The sequence below is a fragment of the Typopeltis vanoorti genome, chromosome 10 (genome assembly GCF_054136105.1).
Source record: "Typopeltis vanoorti isolate ZY-2024b chromosome 10, IOZ_Tvanoo_1.0, whole genome shotgun sequence".
Taxonomy (NCBI): domain Eukaryota; kingdom Metazoa; phylum Arthropoda; class Arachnida; order Uropygi; family Thelyphonidae; genus Typopeltis; species Typopeltis vanoorti.
In genome coordinates, this window is record NC_143558.1 from 90,728,908 (window position 1) to 90,750,760 (window position 21,853).

A 21,853-nucleotide genomic window follows, 5' to 3' on the forward strand; every position below is an offset into this window, starting at 1 on the left:
TATCTTCTCTATCCTCCCTGAAAATACTGTACCCATCACATTCAATTCCAGTGACCACATCTTCTGCTGACAGCCAAGTTTCACTAATGCCTACAACTTTTGGTGAGATTTCACTGACTAATGCCAAAAATTCTTCTCTCTTATTTCTAATGCTTCTAGCATTGGTATACAAAAATTGCAGATTCCCTCTAGATCTTGTACCGGCTTTAGAACTGATATATAAGTCACTAACTACCGTAGTCCTATGCCGATTTTTTTTTCCCCTCTCTTCTGCAATTTATTCTGCCTATAAGGATCAATAAATACACAATCAGTGCTAAAGTTTCTCTCTCTTACACTCAACCTTTTCAATATTAGTTTCCCTGCCCAATAACTTCAACCTGTTCAGAAAACAATAACTTCTTCAATCTCTTATGTCCTTCCATGTTAAGATGCAGTCCATCTCTAGCATACAACTGCCTTTTTCCTTCAAACACACTCCAAACATCAACAAACTCCAGACCTCTTTTTCTGCACATTCTTGCAATCATATCATTCATTATCATTGCTCGTCTACTTAACTCGTAATTGTCAAAACGAGGCAGCACACACACTATTCTCCCATTGACACTTTTCCTCTTCACAATATCCAATAATGTTCTTAAATCTTTTCCTACCCGATTTATACTACCTCTCAGGTCATTCGTACCCACCATAACTATCATCTTGTCTGTTTCATGCCCTCTCTTTATTGCTAAAGCCACTCTTTCTATTGTACCATCAGCCAAGCACTCCTCATGCATACCACTCTCCATACCCTTAATCATAGAATCACCATATATTTTACCACTATTAACTTCATTCAAGTTCACACTCATGGACTCATTCTCTACACTATTCAGCATGACTCTCCCAGCTTCATTACTCAACTCTCTATTACTTACCCCCCCACTCTCACTACATCTCATTTTTTCTTGGCCACTTGTGGTTTTATTATGTTGACTCCCAATCACTCCCATACTATTTATTACTGAATCATTCACCAAAGACTCACCCATATGTAATCCTGTTCTAGTTACTTCAGCTAAAGTAATCTCTATAGTCCTAATTTCTCTGTTTAACACATTAAACTCAGCTTTAACTTCCAGTATCTCCTTACCGATCACTTCCACTTCCTCATGAAGAAGATGAAGGTCATTTTTCATTTTCATAAACTCCCGCCGAAGTTCTTCCGCTACGGTCCCGATGTCAGCTTCCATTCCTAAACGCTCCAGCCTATCCCGACACTTCTCACATACGTCGACATTTTCTTTCTTTTCATTTTGCCAGACCGACCACAGATCCTTCACATTTTTCGGTGCATACATGTAGCAGTTTCCGCAACGCATCCATTGCGAAAAATCTAACGCTGGGCCAGCCTTTCGTGTAGTAGTAGAAGTCCTGCGTGACGCTGACGTACGTTTCTTGTTGGACGCCATCTTTACACGTTGATATAGTGATACAAACGGCAGTGAAAACACAATATATACAACACAGTTCTAAACAATAATACCACTGAAGGACACTTGTTTCTAACCGATGCACAATTTTAGCACAATTTGTGACAAAAAGCCACACTATATTTAACTTTAAAAACACGTTTTCTAGACTAGCTAAACTCGACCGGCACATTTACCAAGGACACTAGCGCCACTCAATGGTTTATGGAATTTGGAGATTGGTAAATGCAGCAGATGAATGTTACTAAGTGGGGGTAAGGAAACCTTCATTCAGAGGTGGTCAAAAACAGGGGAGTCTAAATTTGGAAAAGCTCTGGCAGGTAATGTCAGAAAGCACAAAGGCACAAGTGCCACCCCTTGTGGCAAAATGAATCATTCTTTCTTTCTTAATCTTTCCCTCTTTTACCTTTACGGTGCTGAGGGTTTCTATTCCTTATAACCGTAACCATTATATGAGGATAAGGTGGTTGGCCCTATGCCTCCCAGTGTATCCCATGTCAGTAGAAGTATTATGTTCTCAAGGCCGGTTTGCCTGCTTGCAGGAGGAAAAACCCCAGATAAACTGAGGCGAAAAATCCTGCAATCCACGTCCAAGACCAGCTAACTTGGCTGTGTCTGAGAAAGATTCTAAGCTTCTCATGTCAGCGACAGGAATCGAACCCAGGACAATCCTTTCTCAGGCATATGGTTGTGAAACACATAGCCACTCAGCTAACCGCATGGACCAAAATGAATTATGAAGGATATAATCTGAGCATTGAAGGTGATCTGTGGTTGATGTAGCTGCAATTTAGGTTTCTGTTAAGAGAAGGAAGTGATGAGGATTGTCATTTTATGTTGGATTTTATGATGTGGGTGTCAAAGTGGATGTGGAAATGATTTATTTTGTAGGATCCTGGTATGTCTGGAATATTGTGTTTGGTTTCATTTGTTTGGATGAATTGGTTATCAAGGGAGACTTATTTGGATCGTGGTGCTGCCATCATTGTTTATATATTTCATTTTTGGTTTATTGTTAGATGATAGGAAAGAGTGGGGACATGCAGTGGGAAGAGAGAGACTTATGAACATGATACACATACAGAGAGCAACTAGTCTTCTTGCCATTTACCATTATGCCAAAAACCAAAAATTAATTATGAATGGTTCTCCCCATAAACAAGGAAAAAACATGCAACTGGAGGTGCATACTAAATCTCAAAAGTTCACACCAGGAAGGCATTGAGCATCAGTGCTTTAATGTTGACAGTTATCAAGTTTAGATGAGAACTTTTTTGCTTGAGATTTTCTTTCAAAGTGAAAGCAAGCAAGATTCTTGTACACGTCATGGACCTACTCTGTAATAGAGCTTTTTTGCATGTTAGCATACATATTTTGTTTAAGTCAAATTTCATCTTTAATAGATACAGATATTGACCCCTTTAATAGATATAGACCTCTTGGCTGAAACTCGCCTTAATGCAGTGAAGGAGCTGGCATGTTTCGAGGACGTGTTGAGCTATGCCAGCAGTAGTGTATTCTACCAGCAGTGCCTCCCAGGCCGGACAAGCCAATACTGAGGAACCAGGCTAAGAGGGATTCCAACTGGGTGTGATGGTATTCCTGAGGAGCAGCTTCCAAACAGTGTCTGCTACCCATTCGAATGGAGACAGCTGACTATAGAGCTTATTTACTTGGTCATTCAAACATATTCTGAGGAAGAGAAGTATAGCCTGGTTAGGAACACAGGCAGATTACCTATCCTTTTGGATGACAAGAGTGATAATATCAATAAAGATGGCATTCCACAGCTCTAGCTAGAAGGTTTACTGCCAATTCTCTCCCAAGCTGATTCCTCATTATGGACGAAAAAGACAATTCCCTCCATTAAAATCATGAATACACTAAATACAACAATGTGCCTGAGTATCTGGATCAATGGGCCTTACACTCTCTGGAGAACCTAATTCAATAAAGAAACGAAGCTATTGGACCAGATATGCTACTCCAATACAAAATAATAAAAGTAAGTGTAAGAAAACTAAGAAACTAATCTCAACATTGCAACATACAATGTAAGAACATTAGCAGATGATAAAAAGATAGAAGAACTGGAATCTGAAATGTGATATAATAGGTCTAAGTGAAATAAAAAGAAAATCAGAAGAATGCATTACATTTCCCAATTTTGGTGTTATGCATTCTTCTTTATCATCATCATCATTCTTTACTGGAAAGAACCAGATGATTCAAGCAGAGAGGAGTAGGTGTTAGGTCCAGGGTGTGAAAAGATTGGATGACCAGAAGGATGAACATCATGTAACCTGTCATGTAAACTCATTATATACAGGGTGTTCGGGATAAATTTGACAGTTTCGTAAGGAAAAAGAAAATCTTCTTTGTATCTATTAAATTTAATGAATTGACAAAAAAATATTACAGGCAGAGTTAATTACAATACTATCAACAAGATTTACTCAAAATAACCACCATTAGCATCGATCACAGCTTCAATTCTGCTTCGGAACCTCGAACAAGCTGATGCTACAGTCTCCCTGGGAAGGGCCGCAAAAACTGTTTTAATTTTATCCATTAACTGGGCTTTTGTATTACTGGAAGTGCGATTGGTGTCTTTTTCAACTGCGCCCCATACAAAATAATCCATGGGGTTAAGGTCTGGGGAGTTTGGAGGCCAAACATTTGGACTGGTGAAGTCGTAGAAATTTTCAGACAACCATTTTTGACTTTTCCCAGAGGTGTGGCAAGGGGCCGAATCCTGCTGCCATACATACGGCCTACCATTGGCTACCCTTGTTATCCAGGGCTTGACTACAGTTAGCAACTCCACGAACAAAGCCCGAATTCCAATGCCAGGGTTCTTCAACACCTGTTCCTGCAGATTTGCGAGGAATTCTGCTGTACGAACGCAATCAGATCGTCTGCTAGGGATCTTTCTTCTTGCTACATCCTCATAGTCACCATTGCAAGTCTCTAGTTCATGCCTGATTGTTTTTACTGTATTCAGGGAGCATTGGGCAGCAGTCGTAATATCCTTATTTTGATGGCGGGCACGAATCATCATGATACAAGTTATTCTCTTCCATGATTCAGGTGGGTTCCAGCTATCCATCCTTTCTGACATCTTGTATATGAATGAAGAAGGGTCCAAACTTTTAAATGAAGAGAAGTGTGTGTTAATACATGTAACTTACGGAAAAATATAATTAATTATAAATATGTCAAATTTATCCCGAACACCCTGTATATCTCATCAGAAAGAAAATTCATCTTAAACAAAATTAAATATATTTATTCCACCATACAAGAATCTTATTTAATTAAACAAGAAAGCAAACTTTCACTTTACACTGTTGTAGTAATTATAAACAAAATTTTCATGAATTATAGAAAATTTTTCACCTGGTTATAAATTAAATTAAACTTGTCAAAAAATTATATTATTACTTAACCCTTTATCCAAGTGTAAGCAAGCAAATAGAGTTTGTGTGTGAAGTATCTTCACAACTAGCTAGCTTCCATTGATGAGACCTCGATAAAGGTTAAAACTGGTCTGGATAATGGCCCTTCCCCATAATGCATTGCATTATGCATCTGAAAGGATGTGTGTTTGGTATTATGGGATACTAAGGCAATGGCTTTAAGTCATTGGCCACTATACGTGGGTGGTCTGAAAAGTTCTCGTCCTAACAATGAAAAAACGAATTTATAATTTCAAAATTATTTTTATTTTTCAACATAATCTCCCTTAAGACTAATACATTTATTTCAGCGATGCTCCAGCACCATTATCCCATCCCTGTAGACAGTAAGATCTGCAAAATGCCCCTCTACAGCTGCAATCACCTCTTGATTCGATGAAAAATGCTGACCAGCAAGGAAGAGTTTAGTTTTGGGAAGAGATAGAAGTCAGAGGGAGCTAAATCTAGGGAATAGGGTGGATGGATGTTCCAATAATTCATAGTGCAGATCCCCCAATTTTCCCATTGCCAAAACACCTTTGTGGGCAAGTGCAATGTCCTGATGAAAGGTGATTGTTTTCTTCTGCAAACTGGATCTTTTCTCACAAATTTTTCCATCGTCTGGTTAAAAGATTAGAATAATATTCCCCAGTTACTGTTTTACCCTTTTTAAGATAATTAATAAACAAAATGCCTTTAGCATCCCAATACACCGATGCCATGACCTTGTCTTCCTTTGGCACTGAACAAGTGGCTTTTGACTGCTGTTTGGATTCTGGTGTGTACTGGTGAATCCAAGTCTCATCCATAGTAATAAATCAATGCATAAAATCAGTTTTTTATTCTTGTTAAAACACTCCTACCACTGTCCAGAGATTTTCACGCAAGTGCATTTTTGATCTGCACGGCACCCATTTTGTGCAAAGCTTTTTCATTTGCAATTCTTCATGCAAAATGTATCCTACGCGTTCTTTTGAAATGCATATAGTCTCAGCAATTTCACGCACTTTGACTTGCCAGTTATCCAATACCATATCGTGCAGTAATCAATGATTTCTGGTGTTTTTACACTTTTTGGACGTCCTTCACATGGATAATCTTCAAGGCTGGTACAGCCACGTTTAAACTCAGCAGCCCATTTCTGAATTGTGGGCAGTGCCCACAATTAAGAAATTGTGAAAATTAAGAAAATTGTGAAAATTAAGAAAATTAAGGAGAAGAGTGCCCATAAACTTTTATGAATTCGAATGAATTTCTTTTGGTGTTAAACCTTTTACAAAGAATTTTATAAATGCATGATGCTCAATTTTATCCATTTCAAGGGATACAGAGAACACTTTTGCTTCAGATAGCTGTATAAAACAAACTACTTGATAAAATGACTTGCAATTTCAAATGGATGCTTATGACAGATGTACTAACTTAGAAAAAAAAATCTTGCCGATCAATGGTCGAGACCGAGAATTTTTCAGACTATCCTCGTATACACGTGGCATAGTCATGATGATACTTCACATGCAAACTTTATTTGCTTATATTTGGATAATGGATTAAATAAGAATATAATTTCTTGACAAGTTTAATTTAATTCCATGAATTATGAGCATATTTACTTTAATGACAAAGTATAGAATTTATATTCTAGTGCACAGGAAAGAGACATCCATTTTAAGAATAAATAATTCAATTTCTAAATGTTTTGACCTCTATTGAGATCATTTCAGGAGTAAGTTAATATATATGCATAACAGGCATGTCACTGCTAAAACCCGATGATGTAAATTACAGGATTCTAAATTTTTATTTATTAACTATTACCCTGCCTTCAACTTAGTGTGAGGGAGAAGGGGGAAGCATTAAACAATAAGTTGGGAACTCCAACTGGATAACAGAAAAAAATAAACTTAGAAAGGTCTAAAGCCCTGTAAGGTATATGTCATGGATGGCCAAGTTTCCTAGGCCCAAGAGCCACAGAGGACATTTTCCAAATATTCATGAGGTGCAAGATTTTTCTAAAAAATTCAATTATTAAAACACATACAGATACATGTAATTATACTCAGTGGGTCCAAAAATACCACTTAGAACTTATTTATATACCAAGTTTTATTCATCTCTTTCATATCTCTAAAGTTTTTTATTATGTTTTCTCAGAGCAATTTATCCCATTTTAAAGGTAGCTTTACTACACAGTTTATCTAGTTTCCATACTGTTTTCATATATCTATAATTTTATACAACCAAGGCAGATCCAAGGTATTGTTATTTTCACTAATCATTGAAACAGATGTCCTCTCTTCACTACTATAGTTTCAATCACATTTCATGGCATAATCATAAATCAGCCAGAGTCAAAAACAGATAATCAAAATGGATGCTCCACAACAAAAAAACTTTCTTATACATTTTTATGTTGAATTAGAGGAGCAACATACAAATCGGCCCTTCAGAACACACGCAATTTACAGACAAAAATTACTGGTTGTGGTGGTGTTGGAGGTGGGCGGTAGATGGCGTTGATTCGTAGTAGAGGTAAGGTGTAGAGATAGTTGAAGATGTCCTCCCGCGATGAGTCTTCGGACTCCTTGGAGGTATCAGGAATAATAATAATAATAATAACATGAACCTAAAGGTTCAGGCTGTAACCTAAACCTAACCAAACACCACTCACTAACATCCTTGATCTTTGTCCCTGGGAAACATGTTTCACCACACTCTTCTTGAGCACTCCTTTTATGAAGGAATCTTCATTCAAACCCCTTTCCTTACCCTCCTGATTTTTCTCTTTCATACTCTGTTTTCTCCTCCTTCCCTCCCCTTTCACTTTTCTGCCGTAGCATGGCTTTGTAAAAGGCAGGTACTGTCTCAGTAATTTATTCACATTTTATAATAAGGTGACAGGAAAATTGGATAAAGAAATGGCTACACCATGATATTGCTGGACTTTGCAAAGGCATTTGACAGAATACTGCACGAAAAACTATTACATAAATTGGAGCAAATGGGAATGGATATGAGGCTACTGGCATGGATAGGGGTGTGGCTGATAGACAACAGAGGGTGGTGTATGGTGGAGCAGAATCAAGGCAAATGAGTGTGAATAGTGGAGTGCCCCAGGGCTCTGCACTAGGACAACTACTCTTTAATTTGTACATTAATGATATAGCAAACAATTTGAAGGAGGATATTCAGTCATTTGCCAATGAAGCAAAACAATGGTTGTCAATTCAATGTTGTAAAATGTAAGGCAATGCACTTCAGGATGAAAAGATTACACACTTCGTATCATATTGATGATACTAGTTTAAAGGAAATTGATGTGGCTAGGGATCTGGGGATGATGGATAGAGATTTGAAATTCAAAGGACGTATTGCAAGAGTTGGCAAAATAGCTCAGAGAGTGTTGAATGAATGGAATGGATTGCCAGAGGTAGTTATAAGCACCCCAACAATGAATAGGTTTAAGGAGATGTATGATCACTTGGATGCTAAAGAACATATTGACAAGTAAAGATATGGAGGTTATTATCCCTCTTTATAAGGCTAAGATTCAGCCACATGTTGATTACTTTGCACTGGTTTGGTCACCTGCATTTCTTGGGAATCGGGAGATGGGGCAGAGGATTCAGAGACAAGTGACCAATCTTGCGACATGTCTGTGGAATGTTCTCTATTAAGATAGATTGAGGGTGTGTGGGTTACAGAGTTTGGCTGACAGGCAAAACTCTGATATAGAGTAGATCTCCCACAATAAGTCTTTTGACTTCATAAAGTGCATATAAATAATAATATTATTTCAATGGAATATTTGTCTTCAAACAGAATAAAAATCGCCCAATAATAATTTCTTTGGCATCAGTCAGCAATGGTCATGAATTTTAAACTTTAGTGCAGTAGATTCTATCATGCATCACTGATACAGATGAAACTGTGTAACAGTATTGTAAACATTCTTACATAAAACTAAGAAATGTCCAAAGCAACAAACTAATTTTTATTTGCCCATTTTATTAAATTTTGTGGGGAGGGGGAGAAGGAGTATTAATTTACCATAAATAAGGAAAAATCAACATTTCAACAATTATTTTTATAAGCCTGACTAGGCTATTCAGAGTACTGTTTATAGCAGTGGTAGCTGGTGACAATAGAAACAGGAGGGGCCAGGGGCCAAAAACAACTTAATTTTTTTTTTTTATATTTATATAGTGGGTTCTATTATTGATTTATAGTTATTATTTCTATTACAATAATGTTTAGTCAGAATCTACTGATGCAGCATTGAGCTATTAATTTTTTAAAATTGTTAGGACGTAACATATACGGGCTCAACGTATTAATAACACAAAAACTCGAAAAAGACTTTCAGTTGTGGGCATAGCTCAACAGACTAGAGCAAAAAAAAAAAAAAAAAAAAGCTCAATGGACTAGAGCAGTGAACCGCAAATCCAAAGACGGTGGTTCGACTCCAGCTAGCCACCCTGCAAAATGTTTTCATTTTTCGTGTTAAAACAGAAAAGTTATTATTTATTTTATAAATCAATGTCAAAACTTCCGAGATTCCGAGAAATAACGAGAAACGTTTTTCCAATAAACTATCGATTTTGTTCATAGTTAAAATGTATTGTTTATGGACATAATAAAAATTTAAACTTTAAAATAAATTATAACAAAAAACGACAACAATAATTAAACACACTAAAAACAATAAAACAGAACAACAACGAGAATAAATAATAAGACAATGAAAGAATCGCCCGCTATTTATGTACAAACACAGTGACTGGGCCAAGATAAGCATTGCGCCCAGTAAACAAACACGATCGCTAGTGCACGTGTTTCACAATCAAAGAATCGTGCGCTATGTACGTACGTGAAAATACAGTGACTGGGCCAGACTAAACTGGCCCCAAGATAAGCGTTGTGCCCCAGTAAACAAACACGATCGCTAGTGCACTTGCCTCATACATGCCCTGTATTCTACACGTATAAAATAGGGCCAGCCGTGGCTGGCCCCAGAGACCGTACTAAGTCGCATTATACAGCATTGCCACAAAATACTAACAGTAATTTTTTTATTAAACAATAAAATGTGTTGGAAATAGATCAAAAAATAATAATTACAAGAAACATATTTTTTAAAACTACAATTATTGGGCTAGTTATACAAATATAGGTAGGGCCCGGCCCCTATAGACGAGCTGTCCCTGGTTTATAGGTATGTTCTTTAAATAACTTTAATGACAAGTAAACAACAGCATTTTATGTTAAAGTCTGGGAGCATGTTTTGTCACTGTTTCAAGTTTCACTAATTTGAGTTAAGAAACATTTTTATACTTATTATGTTGTCAAACTAAAGTAAAGCATTTCATGTGACATGTGTTGCATGACAATTTTAACTTGGGATTCCTGAAGATTCATTTTTTGTGATTTTTGGTTGACTAGTAATAATCTAGCTAAATCTATTAACAGACAACCCAGCATAATCCTACTAATTCTAACTAATAATCTACTAACATAAGTGTAAGTTTTTTGAGCTTTTTGTGTATCATAATTATAATGATTCATATTTGAAGCTAATGATTTTGTAATTCAATAAACATTACATGACTACCTACTAACAGTTTTCTTTCATTTTTATAATGTGGTTTTTCAGCTTCTGCACCAATGCTATATATCCAGCTCACTAGTTAAATTATAGGGCTTTAATTTCAAAATTTGTACAACTCTTTCCACATGAGGCTATGTTAGTAATAAACTTTAGATATAAAAAACAATTAATTAATTTAATTTAATAAATACACAAATAAGGATAATAATAATAATTAATTTTCCTCTTAACAGTTCCTTATGAACACCAACTCTGCTCAAACTTGCAACTTTCTAAAAGTGACAAAACAAATTAGAAAATCTGCCAAATTTAGCATCAGAATATTTTTATTTTTCTGAACTGGGTCAGAACTGAGTCTCTGACCCAGTTCAGAGACTAGGTCACCTATGTTGTGACCTAGTCTCTACATAGGTCACAACATCCCACATTTTTTAAGATATAAAAGTTCATAAACAAAATTTATCTAATTAATTTCATAGCTGAAATAATTTTAATCATACCAAAGAGATGTGCTTTAGCAAATGATGGAAATGTGCCCTTTAAATGGAGATTCTGATGCACTGCATGAAGAGCTTTATGAAGTTTCTTGAAGTCACTATACCTCTTCCATACAACAATCTATCAAAAAATAAATAACTAAATAAATAATAAAATAAACTGATCAATGATAATTGTGATTTAACACAAATTATAGTTACTACCAACTTGCTACTATAGAACATGCTGTATGAATTTGTTTCAATATGTGAGAAAATTAATGTAAAATTTTCAAAAGTGTCATAGACATCTTCAGTACAGAATCTAGAATGATAATTAAACAATAACCGACAATTCTAAAAAGCACCACTTAAGTAGCTAATTAACTAAATATGATCAACAATTTCCTAATTTAAATAAAATATATATACATACATATATTTGATGCAATGGATTTATTATTATTATTATTATTCGTGACACCTCCAAGGAGTCGGAAGACTCACCACGAGAGGACACCTACTATACAACTGTCTCAACCGCTACACCGAACCTCTACTACCAATCATCTCCATCAACACCATCTACTGCCCACCACCACAAACAGTATTTTTTGTCTGTAAATTGCGTGTGTTCTGAATAGCCGATTTGTCTGCATGCAGGATGAAAAATCCGAGTTTCTGGGAGAAAAAACCCTGCTACCTCCGTATAAGATCGGCTAACTCACCTTTGATTGAAAAAGTTCACATAAAGATTCCTCCCATTCACGATGAAAATCGAACTTAGGCCTACACAGTTCTGCAATAAAACAGAGACTGAAGAAACAGTTGCTAGGTTTATTACTTCAAAAGCCAAAACATTTTATAAAAGAGGAATTTACAAATTTGTATCTCATTGGGAAAAAGTTGTTGATTGTGAAAGTGCTTATTTTAATGAATAAAACATTTTATGAAAATTTTTGCAGTTGTTTAATTTTTATTATGAAAACTCACACGAACTGTTTTTGGTTACCTGATATTATCCTGTACTGATGATGCCTATAACACTTAGGCAGAACATTAAATAAGTTTTTTCCATCAGTTTTCCTATGTTTTTATATTTCTTTTGTTGCTGTATGAAAGTAGGTGGAGAATAACAATGAAATAAAATGAATGTAAGCTGGTAAAATGGGCAAAAGGAAATGGATGTCAATTCAATGTGGAAAAGTTCAAAGTTATGCATTTTGGGATTAAAAGATTACCAGCTGTGTACTACATTGATGGAACGGTACTCCAAGAGATTGATGAGGCTAGGGACTTTGGGGTGTTGGTAGATAGGGAGATGAAGTTCAGGGGACACATTGCTAAGGTGTCCAAGATTGCACATAGGATTACTTGGTTATTAAGGAACACACTAACAACCAGAGATAAAGAGGTTATTATTCCCCTTTATAAAGCATTGATACTTTCACATTTGGATTACTGTGCTCAGGTCTGGTCACCTGGATTCCTTGGAGATGAGGAGGTTGTGGAAAGGGTTCAGAGGAGAGTGACTAAGTTGGTGAGTGATGTAAAAAATGCTCCCTACATTGATAGATTGAGAGCTTGTGGATTGCAGAGGTTGGTTGATAGGCAGAGGAGAGGGGATATGATAAAAACATTTAAATTACTAAAAGGTTGATGAAGGTGAAATGTTTCAGCTGTGTGATAGTGATGGAAGAATAAGAGGTCATCCCTGGAAATTAAGGAAAAGTGTGGTTAACAAGGGTATGAAATGAGGTTTTTCACTTGGAGGGTGGTGAATGAGTGGAATGCATTGCCTGACTCAGTTGTGAGTTGTTCGTCTGTAAATGAATTCAAGAACAGATATGATAGATATTATTTTGATAGTTTGGGTCTCCCACGATGAGTCTACTGACTCCATGGAGATGCCTGTAATAACAATAAATAATAATAAATAATAAATGTCAGTATATTTAAAGCTGTGAGAAATTGGGTAAGGTGCATGGTATTTCCATGCCCTCACCTATGTCATCAAGACTAACTTAATTTACTAAAAGATTGACTAGCTGAAATGCAGAACTGCTCGGCATTATCTCAGTTATGAATAATTTAAATGACTACTGGTGTGCAGTTTCAGCTCAAAATGATTTTATCTTTAACTTTCAATTAATAAGCAAACACTAATATTATCATCTCCAATAAGCAGAGGAATATAAATAATAAAAATGTACAATCTAAAGATACTGTAAACAGTATCTATAGATTGAATTGAAATGTATTTTTACATATAACAGTAATAAATATTTTAAAATACATGATAATGAGCAAAGCTTTTGTAAATTCCAGAGATGGAAAGCACCTGTTAACTTCAATTAACTTTCACTTCAGAATTATGCCAGACAGGTTGGCTGAGTGGTTAGTATATCCACTCTCCATCCAAAAGGCAGCGGGTTAGAATCCTGCTGTGGGCATGGATGTTTGTGATTGTCTGTGAAAATACTGGTGGTGGTGGGAGGTAGATGTTGTTGGAGTAGATGATAAAGGTAGTTGTGGTTCGTTGTAGTTGGTGGATTGAGTGGTGGAGATGGAGAGTTGTAGAGTAGGTGCCCTCCCTTGATGAGTCTTTAGACTCCCTGGAGGTGTCACATAATAATAATTATTAAAGTCATAAAGAGAAAAACAGATTAAAAAAAAACAGAGATCACAATATGAAGTACAATTAGAACTCCATCATTAACTGTAGTATTAAATGAGAGAGAGACATCAGGATGGTAGCTATCTGAGTTGACATTTTGTGATATTAGCAATTTATTTGTCAATTTGAATGACATTGTGATCATTCAAGTGTGCGACTCAGTGTGACTGTTCCTTGCCTACTACTTCAACACAGTACAGTCTTGACTGCTGTAGTGCTAATCTACATCAGTTCTATGTAATTGATATAAACAACACACTGGACAAGACTTCACTATTTTGATAATTTAATAAGTAATTTTTGAAATAATTTTAATGCTAGAATGGAAGGGGGATAAGCAATCATACCGTCATTCAGCACAACAGTATTGGCATCCTCAAAACAATTACATATCTTTTAAATAGATTTTTTTTTTATTTATGGGGTTTCCCCCATTCCTCGACCATCCCTTAGGACTGGTTGAGTCCTCCTAATGAGGGATTATTATTATTATTACCCAAGACCTCATGGAGTCAAAGACTCCATGAGGTCTTGGAGGTCCTTTTATCACACACACACACATCTCATCATACCGTGTCTTAAACACACTCAAACTCCTTGCAGACACCACAATCAGGCAAGGCATTCCAATCATTCACAACACTGCATGAAAAAAACCTGCCTCTGACTCCCCTACTCACACCCTCTTTATACAGTTTCCAGGAATGACCTCTGGTTCTCCCCTGATCTTACACTATTCTCTGTAGAACTTCTCCACCACTGATCTTATAACAACCCCTTACCAACTTGTAGGTCTCTATCATATCTCCCCTCTTCCTTCTCTCGCCACCAGACTCTGCAAATTACATCTTCTCAATCTTTCCTCATACTCAACATTCCAGAGGTCAGAAACTACCTTAATCAGTCGCCTTTGGACCCTTTCCAACATCTCTTCATCCTTCTGAAAGCCCGATGACCAAATCTGGGCACAATAGTCCATGTGTGGCCTAATCAAAGCCTTATACAATGGAACAAGAATCTCCCTACTTCTATACATCAGTGTCCTCCGCATCATTCCCAGAAGTCTTTGTGTTGTCTTCACAATTTTGGCGGTGTCCCCTAAATTTTAGATCCTTATCCACTATCACCACCAGATCTCTTATTTCCTCTACCTCCAACAATATATTCTCACTAAGCATAAAGTCTGCATCCCATCTTTGTTTTCCAAATTTTAAAACCTTACATTTTGCAACATTGAACTAACATCCCCATTTGCTTGCCCAATCACTCAATTTATTCAAGTCTTTTTGCAAAGCCACAACATCTTCACTACTCTTTATGGTTCGTCCCAACTTTGCATCACCTGCAAACAACTGAATATCTCCATCCAAATCTTCGCCAATATCATTAATATACAAGTTAAATAGTAATGGCCCTAAAACAGACCCATGAGGAACTCCACTAGTGACTTTCCTTTTCCTGGATATCACACCCCCATACACAACTTGTTGATATCTATCAGATAGCCAGTCTCCAATCCAATACACTAATCTAATATCCAACCCCATTTGTCTAGTTTGACTGTCAACTTATCATGAGGTACTCTATCAAAAGCTTTTGCGAAATTCAAGTATATTACTGTGTATCCTTCTTCTCTGTCCAAGGAAACAGTCACTTTATTGTAATAAGTAGATTACTAAAACATGACCTCCCTTTAACAAATCCATGCTGTCCATCAAAGATAATACCGTTGTTGTCAACCCAACTCTGGATCCTAGTTCTCACAAGCTTCTCCAACAACTTAACCACAACACCTGACACACAGATAGGCCTATAGTTTGATGCTCGAGTTCGATCACTTCCTTTATGAAGTGGCACAATCTTGCCCTCCTTCCACTCTTTAGGAACTTGACCAAGTGCAAGACTCGTATTAAAAAAACATGTCAAGGCAGGTGTCAACTCTCTGGCACATTCCTTCAGAATACGTGGTGATATATTATCAAGTCCCACGGCCTTATTTACATCTAGTTTACTCAACTCCCCAAACACCTCTTGTTCACTTACAGTCAGTCTCTCCTCCCCATCATCAACTGCTCTCAATCTCTCCATAAAGTCACATTCACAAGATTGAAAGATCTTTATGAACTGCTCATTAAATATCTCCACCACAGATTCTGCAACAGCTGTCTTTATACCATTTCCTCCAATCAATGTCATCTTCCATAATCATTCTTTCTTTTGCTGGCTACATATCGAAAGAACTCCCTAGGATTCTTTTTGGCTTCATTAGCTAACTGCTGTTCATATCTCTGTTTAGCTACTCTCACCAACCAATTCACCCTCCTTGCCTAGTCTTTGTAGACCTCATGAAATTGGTTACTTCCACTTCTCTTATGCCGCCTCCACAATGCCCTTTTTCTCTGTATTGCATGCTTAATCTCTTTATTTATCCATCTCACACCTACCTTATTTAACCTTCTCACCCTTGGAATACATTTAGACATTGCATCTACTAGATAGTATTTGAAAATCACCCAAGCTGCATTGATCTTTTTTCCAGCTAACTCCTCATTCCATGCTACACCCGCAATCTATCTCCTGAGGTCTTCATAATCACCCCCCCTTGTAGCTCCACATACACCCTTTTCTCACAGGGTTCCTTGCACTGCTGGCAACCACCCAGGTAATCACCTCATGGTCACTTTCACCAATTGGTGGATGATTTGACACTTCATTTATAATTACATCCTCTGATGAGATGACCAAATCAAAGACCCTTAATACTCGTGTGCCCTCTGTTACATACTGTCTAACGTAGTTATCTCTCAAAAACTCAAGAAACTCATTTTCTTTACTTCCAGTTGCTATCTCTTCATTCCAGTCTATATTGCCATAATTAAAATCATCCTTTTCTTATTTGCTTGGCTAATTTGACTATACATTTCACTATCACCACCATCCACATTACCAGGTCTATAACAACATCCCATCAAGTATTTGATTCTATTCACCTCTATCTCACACCATACTGCCTCAAAACCACTGGCCCTATTTCCCTCTTACATCTCTACCTTGTATGGACATAACTCTTTCTCTATCATCAATAGCACTCCCCCTCCCTTTTTATTCCTTCTATCCTCACGAAACATATCATACCCTTCCATCTCTATTCCAGTCAGGATGTCGTCCTCATCTAACCATGTCTCACTTATTCCGACAATCTTTGGGTGAACAGATGCAATTAGTGCAACCATTTCATCAGCCTTGTTTCTTATACTTCTAGCTTCGGTATACAAACACAACAGCTCATTTCTGGATCTACAGCTAGTTCCACTGATACCACTCACTCGATGTGATCTCTCCATGCTGGACAGGGGCCATTTCCCTTTCTGCTTCTTCATTTTAGAACACTTTTAAAAGGGATTAAGTACTATATCCTATGACTGTAGCCTGTGTGTGTGTGTGTTCACGGGGCTGGTTTGCTTGCTTGAGGGATGAAAAACCCCAGATAAACTGGGGGGGGGGGGGCTGCCCATGCCCAAGACCGGCTAACTTGGCTATGGCTGAGAAAGATCCTTAAGCTCCTCACGTCATCGACAAGAATCGAACCTAGGACACTCCTTCCTCAGGCATGTGGTTGCGAAGTGCATAGCCTAGGCTAATCGCATGGACTTTTAAATAGATAAAATACTACAAATGACACATACACACATACATACATACATACATACAGGATCACAGCAAAAGTATTCCTATTTGTTATATCTAGATACAGAGATGAGGAATATGAATATATTTATAGCATATTTATGGAGAGTACATTTATGAAGAACTTTAGCTGTCTGAAAAGATAGCTAAAGTTCTTCATAAATATACCATTTTGCCAACTCATGGAATATCATGAGTTGGCATAATAATAACAAGCTATAAAAATGGAGGAAAACTCACATTAAAATTTATTTATTTCTAGAATGTGCACCTGTTTCATAGGTGTCTTCAGTACAAAATTACAGAACAGCAATCAAATAATAACAAATAATGCTAAAAAGCACCACCATAGCAGATAATATAACTAAAGCAGTCAATAACTTCCTAACTAAAAATAAATATATAAATAAATAAAATAAAATAATATAGATATATATATATATATGATGATGATGATTTAACCATGCAGTTGTGTCTGACTCTTGCTGACTTTGCAGGCAAGTGTTCTCCATGCTGTCCTGTCCTGTCAAACAACTGCTGCTTTCCGTTGTTTGATGTTCATGTTGGTATCTGCTTGAATGGTGTTGAGCCAGTGATGTTGTCTGTGATGTTTGGGAATAGTTCCACTGACTATTTCCAACATCGCAGACTTCTCTAGTGAGTTGGCACGCATGATGTGGCCAAAGTTAGTTAGTCGTTATCTACTGATTTTAACCTCTAGTGATGTCAATGGTTTTATGAGCTCCAGCACTTCCCCATTTGTCACCCTAGCTATACAAGGTATTTGTAACTGTTTCTGCAAGCCACATTTCACTACATTTCAAATGCATCAATTTTTCTTTTGTCAGCCCTTTTTATTGTCCAGCTCTCACACCCATATGTCATTATGGGAAAGACTATAGCTCTAACTTGCCTACTTTCGGTACTTAAAGTGATGTTTTTGCTTTTCCATATCTTATCCGTGTTGACCATTGCAGCACAGCCCAAAGTGATCCTACACTTGATTTCAGGGGTGAATCTGCCATCACGGTCAATTTTTGAACCAAGGAAGTGAAATCCTGAGCTGATTAAATTTCTTCAACATCAATTTTAAACTTCATTTCTCCACTAGCAGGCTGTTGTTGTGATCTTTGTTTTCTTTATGTTAAGATGTAGTCCCATTTCTTTCATTTTATTTCTTGATTTTCAAAATTAGATTTAGCAGGTCTTCTTCTCTTTCTGCCAATAAGGTTGTGTCATCTGCATATGTCAAGTTATTTATAGTTCTTCCTCCTATCTTCACTCCAATATTGGATGAGTCCATGTCTAATTTCCTCATGATCATTTCAGCATAGAGGTTGAAAAAATGCCAATGAAATTACATCCCAGTCTAAAACTCTTGCTGATCCGGAACCAATCTGTGTCACCATAAAGTGTTTGCACTGTTGCTTCCTGATCAATATACAGCAATCTAATAAGCCTGATCAGGTGAGATGGGACACCAAGGTCACGCAACCAAGAGCCACTCATAGTTTATCATGCTCTACACAGTCAAAAGCTCTGCTGTAATCAATGAAACACATATAGAGGTCTTTCTGATGTTCATGGATCTTTTCAATAATCCATCTGATGTTGGTGATGTGATCTCTCTCCTTTCCTGAAACCAGCTTGGACATCAGGTAGCGCCTGACTGATGACCTGCTGTAGCCGCTGTTGAATAATCTTCAGTAGGATCTTGCTTGCATGAGAAATCAGTGCTATTGTGCAATAACTGGAGCAACCTTTGGCATCACCTTTCTTTGGTAATGGGATGAATATTGATCTTGCCCAGTCCTTATGCCATTTGCAAGTGGACTATATCTCTTGGTTTTGGAAGTTCTGCAGGTATCCATCCTATCAATACCTGAGGCTTCTTGTTTGGAAATTTTCTCATGGCCCAAGCTACTTCTCCCTCCAAGATGTTTGGTTCTCTGTCCATAAGGCCATTTTTGTCTTCTTGGTGTTCAGCCAGGTTAGCATATAGCTCTTCTGTATATTATTTCCACCTGTTCTTGATTTTTTGCTGGTCGCTCAGTTCATTTCCATTGCAGTCCCTGACTATTCCTTGTTGTGCAGAGAAAGTGGATTATATCATCTTCACTTCAGCAAACAGGGCTCTAGTATGTCCTTTTTTGTTAGCTTCTTCTAGGTGTTGACATTGCCATTTATCTGTCTTTCCTTACTGTCCTTGTCCTTCCTGGCTTCACATTGGAAAGTTACATTCAACTTTTTGATTTCATTCTTGTCTCCCCTGGCTTTGGTCACTCTTCACTGATCAGCTATTTTGGTATTGTAAGAAAGTCATTTGTTTTCTTTGGCTTTTGGTATGGCACATGTTTTTCAGCAATTTCAATGATGGTATCTCTGATCTCACACCATTGTTCCTCTGTATCTTTTCCATCGAGGTTGATTAAGTCATGCATGTTCTTCACTTCCATGGCATATATTGGTGACATTGAACTTTTTCTGGATGATGTCTTTCTTTTTCTTGCACAGTTTGAGCTTCATTATGGCCCCTAATAGTTGATAGAAGTGTTGTGATAAGCACTAGGTATTGTCTTTGCAGAGACAATGGAGCTTTTCCAATGCTGTTGGCATAAAATGAAGTCAATCTGGTTCTGATGTTGTTCATTTGGTGAGGTCCATGTGTACAAATGTTGTTTAGGTTGGATAAACCATGTGTTCACAATGCTGAAATAATTTTCATGGAAGAAATGCATGAAACAATCACCAGCTTCATTCCTTTTGCCTACTATCCTTGCATCTTCTCCTTCACCTACTTTATGCACTGAAATCACCCATAATGTACAGTAGGTCATTCTTTTGTATTTGGTTTAGAGCAGTTTGAAGTTCATCATAGAATTGTTCTATTTCAACTTCACTTGCATCTGAAGTTGGTGCTGTTGAGTGGTTTACCATGAATTCTGATGGATATTATACGATCACTATGTGCTCTGTGATTCTCAACACATCTAGTCACCTGCTTGTTTGCAATGAAGGTAGAATGAAGAAGGGGAGTTACCTTCATCTGAAACTATCACTTCCAGAAAAGTAGTCTGTAAATTCGTCAGACTGAAATTGACCATTTCCTGTCCAGTGTAATTCACTAATACCCAGAATGTTCTGCTCATCTCACATTTCACAATTTCTAGTTTTCCAAGGGACATGCCGATGTTTCATTTTCCAATTTGGGTAAATTTTGTGCAGTGCAGGATGTTTCTTTCATCATGGGCACCCATCAACTGTTGGGCTTCCTGTAGGATTTAACCCAACTGCATCACATACTCCCTGACTACTAGGCACAAGCCCTTGCTCTTCCCTAGTCGCTTGTAGGCTACCATCCAGCCTGGAGAGTTGACTGATGGTATCCATATTTGAAGCAGATTGAGTTCGTGCCATAAAGTGTTATGATGAGATTCTTTTCTCCAACCCACTGCTTTTCCCAACCCTCTCTATTTATCTGGGGTTGGGACCAGAATATACCTGACAAATCAGGCACATGGCTGGGTTTAATGATATATATATATATATATATATATATATGATTAAAAGTCTATATTTAGAAAACCTACACACTTACACACACTGACAGATATCTACATGCCTCTTCTATCATTATAGATCGCAAAAATTGGGTGTTATTTCTACACTAGGAGCAAGAGCCCACCAACTCATTCTGACAAGGATGAATTAGCTAAAGAACTTCAACGTTTAAAAAAAAGCACTCCTTCAAAATGGCTATAATGACCACATTACCTCCAGACTACTTAATAGACATGAGATTTGAAATATTTCTAATAAAGAGGAAAACACAGGCTATATAATGCTTCCATATATTAGTTCTATTTCCAAAAACTGGCAAAAACACTTAAAGAATATAAAATCAAAGTAGTTTTTACCTCCTTTAACAAGATGAGATCACTACTCCAAACAAAACCTTGACATAGCCCACTGAAATATCTGGGTGTTTATTGGCTATGGTGCAAGTGCTGGACATCTTATTATGGACAAAGAAAAAATCGATTGAGCAAAGCATCGAAGAACATGTCCAAGATATTGAATAACTTAGGAGTGAGGCCTCAGCTTTGTCATGATGCATGCTCTCTTTGGTTGACCTGCAAGATGCTTCAGCAATGAGATATCAAGTGTTATCTCACCATATTACACCATTCCTATGACATAACCAAGAGAAAAATTTGGTTATCCAAATCCTTGGAAATGGCATTAGATCCTAAATATAAACCCAAGTATCAATATGTCAATACATTCACAGCCATCATTAGCCAAATACATTGTACAATTAGAAATTATTTAAAAAACAAGTCTCTTCTATAACTACATACTGGTTGTCACCTTTGTTAGTCTTTACTGTGTGTCTACTAGTTTGTTTGTTTACACCTGAAGAAAGCCCATGTACACAGAAATAGTGGTTATTAAAGGTCCAACATAAT

General features: G+C 37.0%; 1 protein-coding gene across 2 annotated transcripts in view; it reads right to left on the reverse strand.

Annotated features, from left to right (window-relative positions):
• Positions 1–21,853, reverse strand: part of LOC150102584 (inactive ribosomal protein S6 kinase delta-1) — a 519,967-nt gene that overhangs the window by 388,444 nt on the left and 109,670 nt on the right. For both annotated transcript variants that reach the window (XR_016548936.1, XM_090399211.1), the window contains exon 3: positions 11,045–11,162. Coding sequence is in view for 1 of the 2 variants with exons in the window: in XM_090399211.1 (XP_090255337.1) it covers positions 11,045–11,162 (118 nt within the window). In the remaining variant the exon portion in view is untranslated. The remainder of the gene's footprint in view (positions 1–11,044; positions 11,163–21,853) is intronic.